The 14561-nt window shown below is 43.1% G+C and overlaps 1 protein-coding gene across 1 annotated transcript in view; it reads right to left on the reverse strand.

Annotated features, from left to right (window-relative positions):
- The window catches only part of LOC139420689 (adenosine deaminase RNA specific B2 (inactive)), a 194043-nt gene that overhangs the window by 52790 nt on the left and 126692 nt on the right, over positions 1-14561 (reverse strand). The window contains exons 2-3 of the mRNA XM_071170912.1: positions 12952-13038; positions 11152-12131 (exon numbers count right to left, since the gene is read on the reverse strand). Coding sequence (XP_071027013.1) covers positions 11152-12131; positions 12952-13038 — 1067 coding nt within the window. The remainder of the gene's footprint in view (positions 1-11151; positions 12132-12951; positions 13039-14561) is intronic.

The following is a 14561-nucleotide window of genomic DNA, read 5'->3' on the forward strand; positions in this document are numbered from 1 at the left end:
CCCTGCCCGTCGCCGTCTTGAAGATCGGAACTCTTATGTTGACTTGGCAACGCGGCAGATCTTTGTCACGGCGGTCAGAGCGGCAACTGCACCGTGAGGCGAGAAGATAGAGAGGGAGAGATTAAGTGGCCAATCAACCTGGGAACAAGGGGTAATCATTCCACTTAGTCATGTGACCGGAATCCTGATGCCAAATTACATTCACTTCTCTTCTCCTCTCTCTCCTCACAGTCACACTGCAAGTGGATAAATTACACCCACCCAGACCTGCCTGGACTGGAGAGTGTTCAATGCTGTTCTCTCACTTTGTACAGTACAAAGTGAGAGAACAGCATTAAAGGATAATTGTCTTTAAGTAACCTGTTAAAGAAATACAGTTTGAGTATCCGATGCTGATTCTATCAAATTAGAACATCGTTTTAATAACAACTACAGGAGAATACAGAGTATATTCGAAACTCTTAAAACGGGGCTGCATTTTGTTTATATCACAAAGTAGCAATAACTTTGTAACTGACCCTAACACTGTCTTATTTCTGATGATGGAGAACAAAAACCTGCATGGTCGGATGTTCGGTGCCATCAGGGGTGTGCGTGTTTGTGTGTGCGCCTGCGTCATTATTTAGAGATGTGTGGAGCTATACCGGAGTGTGAGCAGCATACCACAATACTAGACATTGGATGAGTTTCAATATTTCATTTAGGAGCTGGACATTGGAGCTAGTCTTCAAGTTATTGTTCAGGTTAGCCTGAGGCTATCATCCTGGCGTGGTTCTGAATTCCTCTCCTCCAAGACAATTTCATGTCCTTGACAAACATCCCCTTCTTTCTCGCTTTCTATTGGCTCTACTCTCCCTCTTTCATTCTGCAAAGGTGACCTACTGTAGGTTTCGACCATTCTCTCTCTCACTGTCTCTCTCCATCTACATCTACGGAAAAACTCAAAGGAAGGAAGGTCTTTATAATAACCCATGCCTTTCCGCCTTGCCTAGGATGGAGTTCCTTACCTAGGACGGCATTCCTTACCTAGGATGGCGTTCCTTACCTAGGATGGCGTTCCTTACCTAGGATGGCGTTCCTTACCTATCTATGATGGCGTTCCTTACCTATCTATGATGGCGTTCCTTACCTATCTATGATGGCGTTCCTTACCTATGATGGAGTTCCTTACCTAGGATGGTGTTCCTTACCTAGGATGGTGTTCCTTACCTATGATGGAGTTCCTTACTTATGATGGAGTTCCTTACCTATGATGGCGTTCCTTACTTATGATGGAGTTCCTTACCTATGATGGCGTTCCTTTCCTATGATGACGTTCCTTACCTAGGATGGCGTTCCTTACCTAGGATGGCGTTCCTTACCTAGGATGGAGTTCCTTACCTAGGATGGCGTTCCTTACCTAGGATGGCGTTCCTTACCTAGGATGGAGTTCCTTACTTAGGATGGCGTTCCTTACCTAGGATGGCGTTCCTTACCTAGGATGGCGTTCCTTACCTAGGATTGAGTTCCTTACCTAGGATGGAGTTCCTTACCTAGGATGGAGTTCCTTACCTAGGATGGCGTTCCTTACCTATGATGGAGTTCCTTACCTATGATGGAGTTCCTTACTTATGATGGAGTTCCTTACCTATGATGGCGTTCCTTACCTAGGATGGCGTTCCTTACCTATGATGACGTTCCTTACCTAGGATGGCGTTCCTTACCTAGGATGGAGTTCCTTACCTAGGATGGAGTTCCTTACCTAGGATGGCGTTCCTTACCTAGGATGGCGTTCCTTACCTAGGATGGAGTTCCTCACTTAGGATGGCGTTCCTTACCTAGGATGGCGTTCCTTACCTAGGATGGCGTTCCTTACCTAGGATGGCGTTCCTTACCTAGGATGGCGTTCCTTACCTAGGATGGAGTTCCTTACCTAGGATGGAGTTCCTTACCTAGGATGGCGTTCCTTACCTAGGATGGAGTTCCTTACCTAGGATGGCGTTCCTTACCTAGGATGACGTTCCTTACCTAGGATGTAGTTCCTTAAATAGGATGGAGTTCCTTACCTAGGATGACGTTCCTTACCTAGGATGGAGTTCCTTACCTAGGATGGAGTTCTAGTAAAAGTGCGTGCCTTAAGGTAAAGCCTGAGTCAGTCTCTGTAAAAGAGAGCTGGCCTAGTGACTAAGACTGGCACTCTCCCATTACCAGGCCTTACATCTGGTGGCTATTGAACTCCTAACCTCTCACATGCACACGCATACCCAATAAGGAAAAAACACATGATTTCAGATGTGAAATTTACACTTTTTGCAAGTGACATTTTATGAAACATCATGTGTTTTTGGAACACTTCACGTGATGATATTTCACATGAAGTTTCACATGTGGATTCAAACACACACAAACAGGGCTTTTGACAAAAAAAAAGCTGTCATCAAGGCAAAGAGTGGCTATTTGAAGAATCTGAAATATAAAATATATTTTGATTTGTTTAACACTTTTTTGGTTACTACATGATTCCATATGTGTTATTTCATAGTTTTCATTTGTTCACTATTATTCTACGATGTAGAATAATAGTAAAAATATAGAAGAACCCTTGAATGAGTAGATGTTCTAAAACTTTTGACCAGTAGTGACTTTAAAGTAGACATCCTTTGCCTTCATGACAGCTTTGCAAACTCTTGGCATTCTCTCAACCAGCTTCACCTGGACTGCTTTTCCAATAGTCTTGAAGGAGTTCCCACATATGCAGAGCACATATTTGCTGCTTTTCATTCTTGGTTGAATTTCTGGAAAGAAACCACAACTAAAGGACACCAATAAGAAGAAGAGACTTGGCAATCTGTCCTTTGGTCTGATGAGTGCACATTTGAGATTTTTGGTTCGAACCGCTGTGTCTTTGTGAGATGCAGAGTAGGTGAACGGATGATCTCCGCATGTGTGGTTCACACCGTGATCCATGGAGAAGGAGGTGTGATGGTGTAGGGGTGCTTTGCTGTAGACACTCTCTGTGATTTATTTAGAATTCAAGGCACACTTAAACAGCATGGCTACCACAGCATTCCGCAGCAATACGCCATTCCATCTGGTTTGCACTTAAAGTGACTATCGTTTCGTTTCAACCGGACAATGACCCAAAACACACATCCAGGCTGTGTAAGGACTATTTGACAAAGAAGGAGAGGGTGGAGTGCTGCATCAGATGACATGTCCTCCACAATCACCCGACCTCAACCCAATTGAGATGGATTGGGATGAGTTGGACCGCAGAGTGAAGGAAAGGCAGCCAACAAGTGCTCATCATATGTGGGAACTCCTTCAAGACTGTTTGAAAAGCATTCCTCATGAAGCTGGTTGAGAGAATGCCAAGACTGTGCAAAGCTGTCATCAAGGCAAAGGGTGGCTACTTTGAAGAATCTAAAATATATTTTGATTTATTTAACACTTTTTTGGTTACTCCATGATTCCATATCTGTTCTTTCACAGTTTTGATGTCTTCACTATTATTATACAATGTAGAAAATAGTTCAACTAAAGAAAAACCCTTGAATGAGTAGGCGTGTCCAAACTTTTGTAAGTAAGTAAAGTGCTGTACTGTAAGTAAAGTAAATCTCAGCTTTGTTAAAAATACACTCAAGAAAAACTATTATATTCATCATAGTGATTGATTCAGGAGTACCATTAAAAAGGGGTTGGAACTGGTTTAGGGAACAGAACCGAAAACCGGAAAATACAATTTTTCAAGGAACATAAACAGAACCTGGAATGAAAGTGATCCATACTGTTCTGGAACAGAGCCGTTATTTTAAAAGCATGGGAACCGGTTAAGAACGTTATTTTACGTTCAGAAATTGCTTGACTCCAACAAAGAAAAAACACAGCAAAGCGCCTATGCTGTTACGGTTTTCTGTATGGGAAAGAGAAGCGGACCAAATTGCGGCATGGTGGTTATTCATGTTTAATGAAAAAAACGATAAACACGAACACTACAAAACAATAAACGTGGAAAACCAAAAAACAGTCCTATCTGGTGCAAACACAGAGACAGGAACAATCACCCACCAACACACAGTGAAACCCAGGCTACCTAAGTATGATTCTCAATCAGAGACAACTAATGACACCTGCCTCTGATTGAGAACCATACTAGGCCGAAACATAGAAATACCCAAATCATAGAAAAACAAACATAGACTGCCCACCCAACTCACGCCCTGACCATACTAAATAATGACCAAACAAAGGAAATAAAGGTCAGAACGTGACATATGCAAACTTATTCCAGTGTCTGCCTGCAAGCTGAAAATCTTTGCCATCGCATGTTTAGACTACCTGCCCCTCTCCGAAGGATAGGCTATTGTACTGACTTTACAATCGTAATTCAGAAGATAGGGAGAGAGATTTTTAATTCAATGATAGTTAAGGCTACTATAGACCTTGTAATCAAATCAAGCTACCATAGGCCTAGCAATCAAATCAAGTCATATGGTATTTTTACACATGTGCCAAATACAACAGCTGTAGACCTTACCATGAAATGCTTACTTACAAGCCCTTAACCAACAATGCAGTTTTTGCAACAAGTAAGAAAATATTTCCCACAAAAATACATTTGAAAAATAAACTAAAGTAAAAATAAATATATATATACAAAAAAATGGTACACAATGAAATAACAACAAATCAAACCAAATTTTATTTGTCACATACACATGGTTAGCAGATGTTAAGTGTAGCGAAATGCTTGTGCTTCTAGTTCCGAAAATGCAGTAATAACAAACGAGTAATCTAACCTAACAATTCCACAACTACTACCTTATACACACAAGTGTAAAGGGATAAAGAATATGTCCATAAAGATATATGAATGAGTGATGGTACAGAACGGCATAGGCAAGATGCAGTAGATGGTATAGAGTACAGTATATACATATGAGATGAGTAATGTAGGGTATATAAACATAAAGTGGCATAGTTATATTCAGTAAAGTGGCGAGTCTATATTCAGTATACAGGGGGTACCTGTACCAAGTCAATGTGCAGGGGTACAGGTTAGTCGAGGTAATTGAGGTAATATGTACATGTAGGTAGAGGTAAAGTGATTATTCATAGATAATAAACAGTAGCAGCAGCGTAAAAAAGGGGGAGATGCAACTAGTCCGGGTAGCCATTTGGTTAACTGATTAGCAGTTTTATGGCTTGGAGGTAGAAGCTATTAAGGAGCTTTTTGGACATAGACTTGGCACTCTGATACCACTTGCCATGTGGTAGAAAGAGAGAACAGTCTATGACTTGGGTGGCTGAAGTCTGACAATTTTTAGGGCCTTCCTCTGACACCTCCTGGTATAGAGGTCCTGGATAGCAGGAAGCTCGGCCCCAGTGATGTACTGGGCCGTAAGCACTAATTGAGGTAATATCTACCCTCTGTAGCGCCTTGCGGTCGGTCAGATGTCGAGCAATTGCCATACCAAGCGGTGATGCAACCATGCTCTCGATGGTGCAGCTGTAGAACTTTTTGAGGATATGAGGACCCATTCCAAATCTTTTCAGTCTCCTGAGTGGGAAAAGGCATTGATGTGAAAGGGGCGTGCTCGGCCCTCCTTTTCCTGTAGTCCACGAACAGCTCCTTCATCAATCTTGTTTCTCGTTGGATTTATTGACTACAAATATGTAAGACGGGTTTTTAATTATGGTGCTGCTCTGCACACACAAGCTTGTTAGCTGGCAAGCTCAAAGGACATCCAAAGTTCCGCCATAGAAGCCACTCCTCCATGTTATAATTCTGTGGATCTAATTTACAGTGCAATCGGAAATTATTCAGCCCCCTTGACTTTTTCCACATTTTGTTACATTATAGCCTTATTCTAAAATGGATGAAATTGCTGTTTTTCCCCCCCTCATCAATCTACACACAATACCCCATAATGACAAAGCAAACTATTCAGACCCTTTACTCAGTACTTTGTTGAAGCACCTTTGGCAGTGATTACAGCCTTGAGTCTTCTTTGGTTATGATGCTAGATGCACACCTGTATTTGGGGAGTTTCCCCCATTCTTCTCTGCAGATCCTCTCAAGCTCTGTCAGGTTGGATGGGGAGCGTCGCTGCACAGCTATTTTCTGGTCTCTCCACAGATGTTCGATCGGGTTCAAGTCCGGTCTCTGGCTGTGTGCTTAGGGTCATTGTCCTCTTGGATCGTTGTCCTGTTCATTCAGGATCTCTCTGTACTTTGCTCCGTTCATCTTTCCCTCGATCCTGACTAGTCTCCCAGTCTCTGCCGCTGAAAAACCTCCCTCTGATTAAACAAATCTTGGTTTTATCAGAACAGAGAAACTTGTTTCTCATGGTCTGAGTCCTTTAGGTGCCTTTTGGCAAAGTTCAAGTGGGCTGTCATGTGCCTTTTACTGGGGAGTGGCTTCCGTCTGGCCACTCTACCATAAAGGCCTGATTGGTGGAGTGCTGCAGAGATGGTTGTCCTTCAGGAAGATTCTCCCATCGCCACAGCCGAACTCTATAGCTCTGTCAGAGTGACCATCGGGTTCTTGGTCTCCTTCATGACCAAGGCCCTTCTCTCCCGCTTGCTCAGTTTGTCCGGGCGGCCAGCTCAAGGAAGAGTGTTGGTGGTTCCAAACTTCTTCCATTTAAGAATGATGGAGGCCACTGTGTTCTTGGGGACCTTCAATGCTGCAGAAATGTTTGGGTACCCTTCCCCAGATCTGTGCCTCGACATAATCTTGTCTCTGAGCTCTACGGACAATTCCTTCAACTTCATGGCTTGGTTTTTGCTCTGACATCAACTGTGGGACATTATATAGACAGGTGTGTGACTTTCCAAATGAAATCCAATCAATTGAATTTACCACAGGTGGACTCCAATCAAGTTGTAGAAACATCTCAAGGACGATCAATGGAAACAGGATGCACCTGAGCTCAATTGTGAGTTTCATAGCAAGGGATCTGAATACTAATGTAAATAAGATATCTGTTTTTTATTTTTAATACATTTGCAATAATTTCTACAAACCTGTTTTCGCTTTGTCATTATGGGTTATTGTGTGTAGATTGATGAGAGGGAAAAAAACATTGAATACATTTTGTAATGTAACAAAATGTGGGAAAAGTAAGTCTGAATACTTTCTGAATGCACAGCAGATAATGCATGTCAAAACAGAATGCCCAGCGCTTCAAGCCTCCTCAATCTTCTCTTGCTCTCTCCCCACCCGCAAAATGTCAGTCCCATCTTGCACCATCGGCTACACTTGTCTGTCCATCACACATTTAAACAACTAGCTTGCCTGCTCTATCCACACTGATTGTTGAAATCATTTCATGGAGGTAAATGTAAAAAACAGTTGATTTGACAGGTTAAAAAAAGGAACATAAAGGAACGATATAAACCGTAAAAAAATGTTTGGTTCGAGCCGGTACTGTACTTTATTTTGCTGGTAGGAACAGTGGAACAGAACAAAAACAAATGTGGTTCTATTCAGAAAGAAATGATTGGAAAAGAATTTAGGTTCCAACCCCTGATTGAAACAGAATAATATTCCCCAATAACAGACAACAATACAGAAAAACCCTCAAATTGCTGAAAGTCAATTAAATCAATGACGAGAGAAGAATCAGATGAACTGATGTCTAAAATAGCAGCGCAGATGGCTCTATTTATCTTAGTGGAGAGATGAATTATACTTGTTGGTAATGAATATGTAGAGGAACGCTACGATGCAGAAATGCTGCTACGATGCAGAAAGATCAGCGTACACAAAATGGAAAAGTCAGTAATAAGTGATCATGTCAAATTGAATCAGATTATCATTGATTGAAGATTGTTCACTTAACTTATACTTAAAACACATAAAGTGTGGATGTTTTTATTTCACCTCAAATTCTAATTCTCACATGTAAAGAACTTTGCTGAAATGTAGATGCCCGTGTTGTCACGTTTACTTCACATGAGTAGTTTCATGTCACTACATGATGTCACGTTATTACATTAACTTAAGATCATTGTAATCACATGTGAAACAGATATCACATGTGAAACTCATGTGGTTTTTCACTAAGAGCTACTCGACGATCCGCAGAGAAATGAAATCTTAGAAGGATTGTGTGTTTGATGTGTGTGTGTCCTTCACCACTTCAAAATGACTGTTCCCCCTTTCCCCCATTCGACAGTAGCAAGCAGACAGCACGGCTGACTTTCAAGAATTTCCACAAGCGACTGCTTTCTGGAACTAAACGGGTGAGGCAAATCCTCTTAAAATCCTTTTAAACACCATGACAGGAGGTAAAAAATAAAAGTTTTCTCCCAGGCTAACATGAGCAGGTTGTTTGGCTGATGTTGTTCCGGAAAGGAAGGACACTTTGCTTGTCTATTTCTTCAAGGCATGGAAGGGAATGCTAATAGGACATAGCCCATTTAAAGGTTCACAATAGCTTTACTTTTGGTCATGTAGTGTATGTCAGCCAATTGTAACTCCAAAAAACGTATAGCTTATATAGCTGAAACTGGTTCCGGCTGCTCACCTCACGTGTGCCTGCAGCTGAGGAGAGAGCACGATGCAGTTCCCTTTTTCTTCCCCGTATTTATCAATTGTTTAGTCAATTGTTTGCACCGGCACTCCAACTGACTCCGACAGTTCAACTTGAGGTGAGGAAGAATGTTTTAGGCCTACCAGAGTTACTCCTTTAATCTAACAATATAATGCTTATCTTTATCAAAATGAAGGAATTAGCCTCCTTCTTTATGCCTTTATCTGAATAGCAGTAGTAGCCTATCTGACAAGTATAAAGAAATCCATGTCAACGGTGCGAACATGGCGCTGGCATATCTCAATCTTTCTCTCCGTCTCTCTAGGGCTAGGAATCTCCTTTAATATATATATATATATTTATATGAATATCATATAATGGACGTCTAAGCCTATAGGCCTATATGCATGCAATGCCCTGATGCATTTATCGCTCAAATCTCCGACAGCTGAATCGTGTTTGAGGAACGTAAAAACCAATAAAATAATAGACTACAACGTTTTTAATGCTTCTACTACCTCATGGCAAGCGGTACCGGAGTGCCAAGTCTAGGTCAAAAAGGCTTCTCAACAGTTTTTACTCCCAAGCCATAAGACTCCTGAACAGGTAACCAAATTACCCGGACTATTTGCATTGTGTGCCCCCCCAACCCCTCTTCTACGCTGCTGCTACTCTCTGTTTATATTATATGCATAGTCACTTTAACTATACATTCATGTACATACCACCTAAATTGGCCCGACCAACCAGTGCTCCCGCACATTGGCTAACCAGGCTATCTGCATTGTGTCCCACCACCCACCAACCCCTCCTTTTACGCTTCTGCTACTCTCTGTTCATCATATATGCACAGTCACTTTAACCATACCTACACATACATACTGCCTCAATAAGCCTGACTAACAGGTGTCTGTATATAGCCTTGCTACTCTTATTTTTAAATGTCTTTTTACTGTTGTTTTATTTCTTTACTTAGCTATACACACACACATACCTTTTTTTATTTTTCCGCACCATTGGTGAGAGCCTGTAAGTAAGCATTTCACTGTAAGGTCTACTACACCTGTTGTATTCGGAGCACGTGACAAAAAAACTTTGATTTGATATGATTTTATTCACATCGAAACACACACAAAAAAATGTTTTGTCATTTGTTATAGGCAGTTTGTCAGGACATGTAACTGTGGATCATTTGAGGAATATGCTTGTTTATTGACGTGCTGACGGCGCACAGCAAGAGGTTTCTTCCTTTCTCTCTTTCTCCCAGATCTGAATGGGTCTCTCGGATCCGAACCAACACGGGTCTGTTTGGGTCTGTTTTCAACGGTCCTTTTCACAACGGGTCTGACACACATATCAGAAATTATTTTATGCATATCGTGTCGGGTGGGAAAGCCACGGAGCCATTTCGGAAGGGACCAAACTTTTTGGACCCATTAAGACCTCTAGTACACACTACGCACACACTCAGACTACACTGCATACACCATACACACAAATACCATGTATAAACAGACACGCGCATGCACACACGCACCCATGCACGCATAGCTACAGGTATCTGTGTATTTTTTGACATTGATGAACAATGTATCAACTATTTGTCTTAAATGTATAGAATAAATAATGTTCCTTATTAGAGCCTACAACAAAATGAATGATACTGTTGGCCTAGGTTGCCTAGATACCTAGATTTGTGCGATTATAAACATGTCTAAAGTGAAAATAACATTCGCAGCTGATGATTGAATTAGCTAGAAAAATGTTTCCCTGGTAGTGTTACCTTCGATATATTTTGTTCATGTCCCAAATAGCATCATATTCTCTATATTGTGCACAACTTCTGTTGAGGGCCTGTGCACTATCTAGAGAATAGGGTGACATTTTGCACACAACCTTAAATGCTGAATTGAAGGTTAAAATGTCCAACCACAGAATCCAGCCCTGAATGACTTTGGGGTCTAAAATGGAAAAGTTCCTCAAAACGTGTTTGCCTGGTCTGATTGCTATTTACATATTTGAGTAAATGAGCACGGGATTGGGTCAGTGGTTTGTTTGTCGATTTGCTCTTTGCTTTTCGATCTCCTTTGGGCAAGAGATTGAATTAATGTTTGTAGATGCTACACCTGGGGAAACAAGAGATTGTGCAAAATTACAATACTCTACCAATTATAGCTCTGGAAACACACACACGCAAAATAGAAAAGCTCATTTTGGGAGCCGTTCAGTTTTCTCTTGTGTCGGAGGCACAAGGCCAATAATTTGCTTCATTTACATCCCTTTCCGTTTGAATAGATCACTGAGCAGATTTTGTTTACCCGCAGCCTGAGCCTTCCAACGTACACACACCATTTGCATGTTTCCACTAGATACGCCACTGTCGTCACACTTCCCGTCCAAAGTAAACGATAAGTCAGCATGCTTACAAATCTCCCTTATCATCATCCCTCCTCCCTCTCCTCCCTCCCTTCACCCCCCTGTCAGCTCATCCTTACCCATATCTCCTCCCTCTTAATTACTTGTTGGATGGCAATAGTGTTTCTGCTGTGTTCCTGCTGCTTTGGTTATTACAGGACCCTGTATGGGAGAGAAGAAGCTGCCAGATGTCCTAACCAAAAGCCAAGCTACTCACCTGGGGCAAATGAGGGCATCTATTCCTGCTGGGTTTAAGGCCTCCTCTCCCCTCAGGAGCCAGCCTGATGTTGAAGAGGGCCTGCAAAGCGCATTGGGCCGCCTGGGTCTTGGCCAGCTTCTTGCTGCGTCCAGAGCCCTCGAATATCCTCCCGTCCACGCGGACTGCCATGATGAAGCTCCGCGCCCGCCGCCCCTCTGTCCTCTCGGACAGGCACACGTACCTCAGGCCTGGACGCAGCTCGTTGAGCAGCACCACAGGGGTTTTGGGCGCCTCGGTGGGGATGGTAACAGGGACCCCTGCCAGCCGCTGCTTGGCCTGCACCATTAGGTCCAACGTGTGGCGAAGTAATCGGCCGTGTCGGAGGGCGCTGGAGAGGCGCAGCTCGCTCTTCTCCGACGCCGACCGGTAGAGGGAGAAGCTGTCGCCGACTACACCACCACATGACGACGGCTCAAACTCCTTGAACAGAGTGTCTGGGAAGTCTGCCGCCTGGTCCGAGGTAAAGTCTGCAGAGGGGTTGCCATGGTTACCCATGGCCAGGTGAGCCTGAGGAGCGTTGGGGAACTGAATGAAGGACTTGAGGGCCAGCTCGGCCGCCCTCATCTTAGCTTTCTTCTTGGTGGGGCCCGTGCCCTCAAAGGTGAGGCCATTCACCTCTACGGCGATTGAGAACAGGGGTGCGTGGACCGGGCCGGTCTGCGATACCATGCGGTACTGGAGGCCTGGCCTCAGCTCATTCAGCTGCACCAGGGCATTCTTTGGTGAGTCCGACCACAACAGTTTCTTGTAGATCAGACGGAGTTTGCACAGGTGTCCGTTATTGTCCTCCTCCAACGGCCGCTTCCTCTTCAGACCGGAAGTCCCACCTCTAGATGTGTCCGATCTGAACAGTGATTGGCGGTCGCCGGGGACAATAGAACAGCAGTCCTCTAGGTTACCAATATTTCGGTTCTCTTTGACCTCAGTGCTACTGGTGCCTGACAACGACAAGAAAAGGAAACAAAACAATTTAGAGCAATAAAACCATTGTTTAGAATAAAAGTAAGTAATAAATGCAGACATAACTGTGTGGCGCTCCATATTCACTATATTTCAGTGTGCAATAGAATGAGATTCAGAAAGCAACGCTCTTGGGGCAGATTTAGCCACTTGATACACAATGAAAGGGTAATGAACAGATCTACCAGCGTCCCCCAGTCGACAGTCCCCAAAGTTCATAGCGAGGGAGGCTATCTTATTTAAGTGTTCTAAAATTCAAATCCAAATCCCCTCAAATGGGGTATTATCTGTCAAATCATTCTGTAATCTGCTGCAAAATTGGTTCTGTGACTGAGGTTTAAGTGGGAGAGTATTTGTTACTGTACCTAATGCAAAGCAGCAATCTCTTTTGTAATGGGGGGATTGTATTGCATTGAAAGTTACAGACATTGGGGGGGGGGGGGGGGTGAAAGAGCAAAGCTATCGGCCTTATTTCAGACTTCTATTCTCTACGAGGACAAAGTTGGAGCAGCTGTGCTCTCATGCTCTGCTCTTCAAACCTAGTTGCAGGGACAAAGAAGCATATTGCATTTCTGAAAAATGTTCACAAATTTTTGTTTCAAAACCAGAAAATGTACAGATAGATCACTTTTATATCTGGTCTACAGTACAGTGTATTTACAGTATGTGGAAGCAGTAGTGTAATTTGTCCAAGACAAATTTCTCCTTAGGATGAGTACAGTATATCATAGGCTATCATATCATCAGTGGCTGTGCATCCAGTATGTTGGGAGGAATATACTGAGTGGTGTGACTTACTTAAAGTGTCCTCATCCTCTGTGCTGGTGGTCCCAGGGCTCATGTACTTGAAGGGAGCGATCAATGCAGAGAGCATGCTGACTTTCTCTGTGAACAGAGAGGAAAGAGACAGACAAACACACCATGAGTGCTACTGTGGAATGAAACAGTGTTACTGATACACCGACACGTAAACACACTCTTCCTACACACTCTACACATGGAGTACGGCTGGTCTATCCTGTCTTTCTCAGTCCATTTCTCCTCCTCCTCCTCCTCTTTCTGCTTAGAGAGCAGTGCTCAAACTATTGATCATTAAGAGATATTAGGTGTTGGGGGAAGTGAGGAAGTGGTTTCTAATTAAAGGGGTTTGACTGGCCTGTCGATGTATGTTCAGCCTGGGCTGAAAGCACCAGACCCAGCGGTGATGGACTCTAATAGGGTGTTACACTGTAAACAACACGCACACCTGGAGGCAGGAACACCAGGGGGACCTCTAGGGAGACTACCTGAATCCATTGTATTTAAAGGGATGGCACAGCAGCCCACATATTACTGTACCCATCCCCTTTAATTACACCAGACCACTGTTTCCCAATCCATTGCTTGAACTCCTTTGCTCCCTCCCTCCCTCCCTCCCTCCCTCCCTCCCTCCCTCCCCGTTGAACAATACTGAAGGGTTTGATGATTCACAATGACACACACGGCTGCTCTCTAAGAGCTGTGGACAGATCAGCCGTGTCCCAGTGGGGTGAAATTACAATATACCACTCTGCATTGTGACCTAATTACAGTATAACTAACACCAGCAAAATGCAGCTGTTAGTCGGTCTGTCCATTAGTGAAAACAGCAGCAGAAGGTCTCGGCACACACTGACTAGTTTCTAGATAAATCAATCTATATGCTGTTAGCTATGTCTCTAGAGGGCAACTTGTTTCTACCTACGTAATTATTGTCGTTGCAGTGTTTTCTCTCAAACGTTAGATCCTGACATGGCCGGGTTCATAGTGTTTGCTAAATTAGCAAACACACCATCTAACACTGTAGCTGTTGAAGCGTTTCTGAAGACATGTCTTCTGACCGGGAACCTTAAAAGACAGACGTCCACACAAAGTGTAAAACACAGCGCAAAATTTGAGGAGGGCAATTACCACATGCCGGCATAAGTTTCCACGTGGGTCTCAGAAGCCTTTAATCTATTTTTTTATCATCGTGTTGTGCCTTAGGTTCTGCACCACCCACTCAACTCAACAACCTCTGCCAAGTGTTGACGTTCACTGGGCTGTGAGGGGCTAGAGAGAGAGAGAGAGCGAGAGAGACAGAGCCAACCCACTGATATGTATGACATCATCAGCCTGATGACTAACAAAGAGAACTCATTCAGGACAGGTTTACAGTAAATGTTGGTCTCAGATCTTAGATCTAGTTAGGTATGGCACAGTAGTAAAGAAACATACTTTTAACATACTGTAGGCGTTGCTCAGGTAAACTGATAAGATATTAAGTCAATCATACATACAGTAAGGACAGAGATTCTGATAGAGATGGATTTTGGCACTGGGGATTGTGAAGAGAACAACCTATACCCTGTAAAATAGGGATTTGCCTGTTGTATAATACCGCTCTTATT

Source organism: Oncorhynchus clarkii, chromosome 11, assembly GCF_045791955.1.
Source record: "Oncorhynchus clarkii lewisi isolate Uvic-CL-2024 chromosome 11, UVic_Ocla_1.0, whole genome shotgun sequence".
Taxonomy (NCBI): Eukaryota; Metazoa; Chordata; class Actinopteri; order Salmoniformes; family Salmonidae; genus Oncorhynchus; species Oncorhynchus clarkii.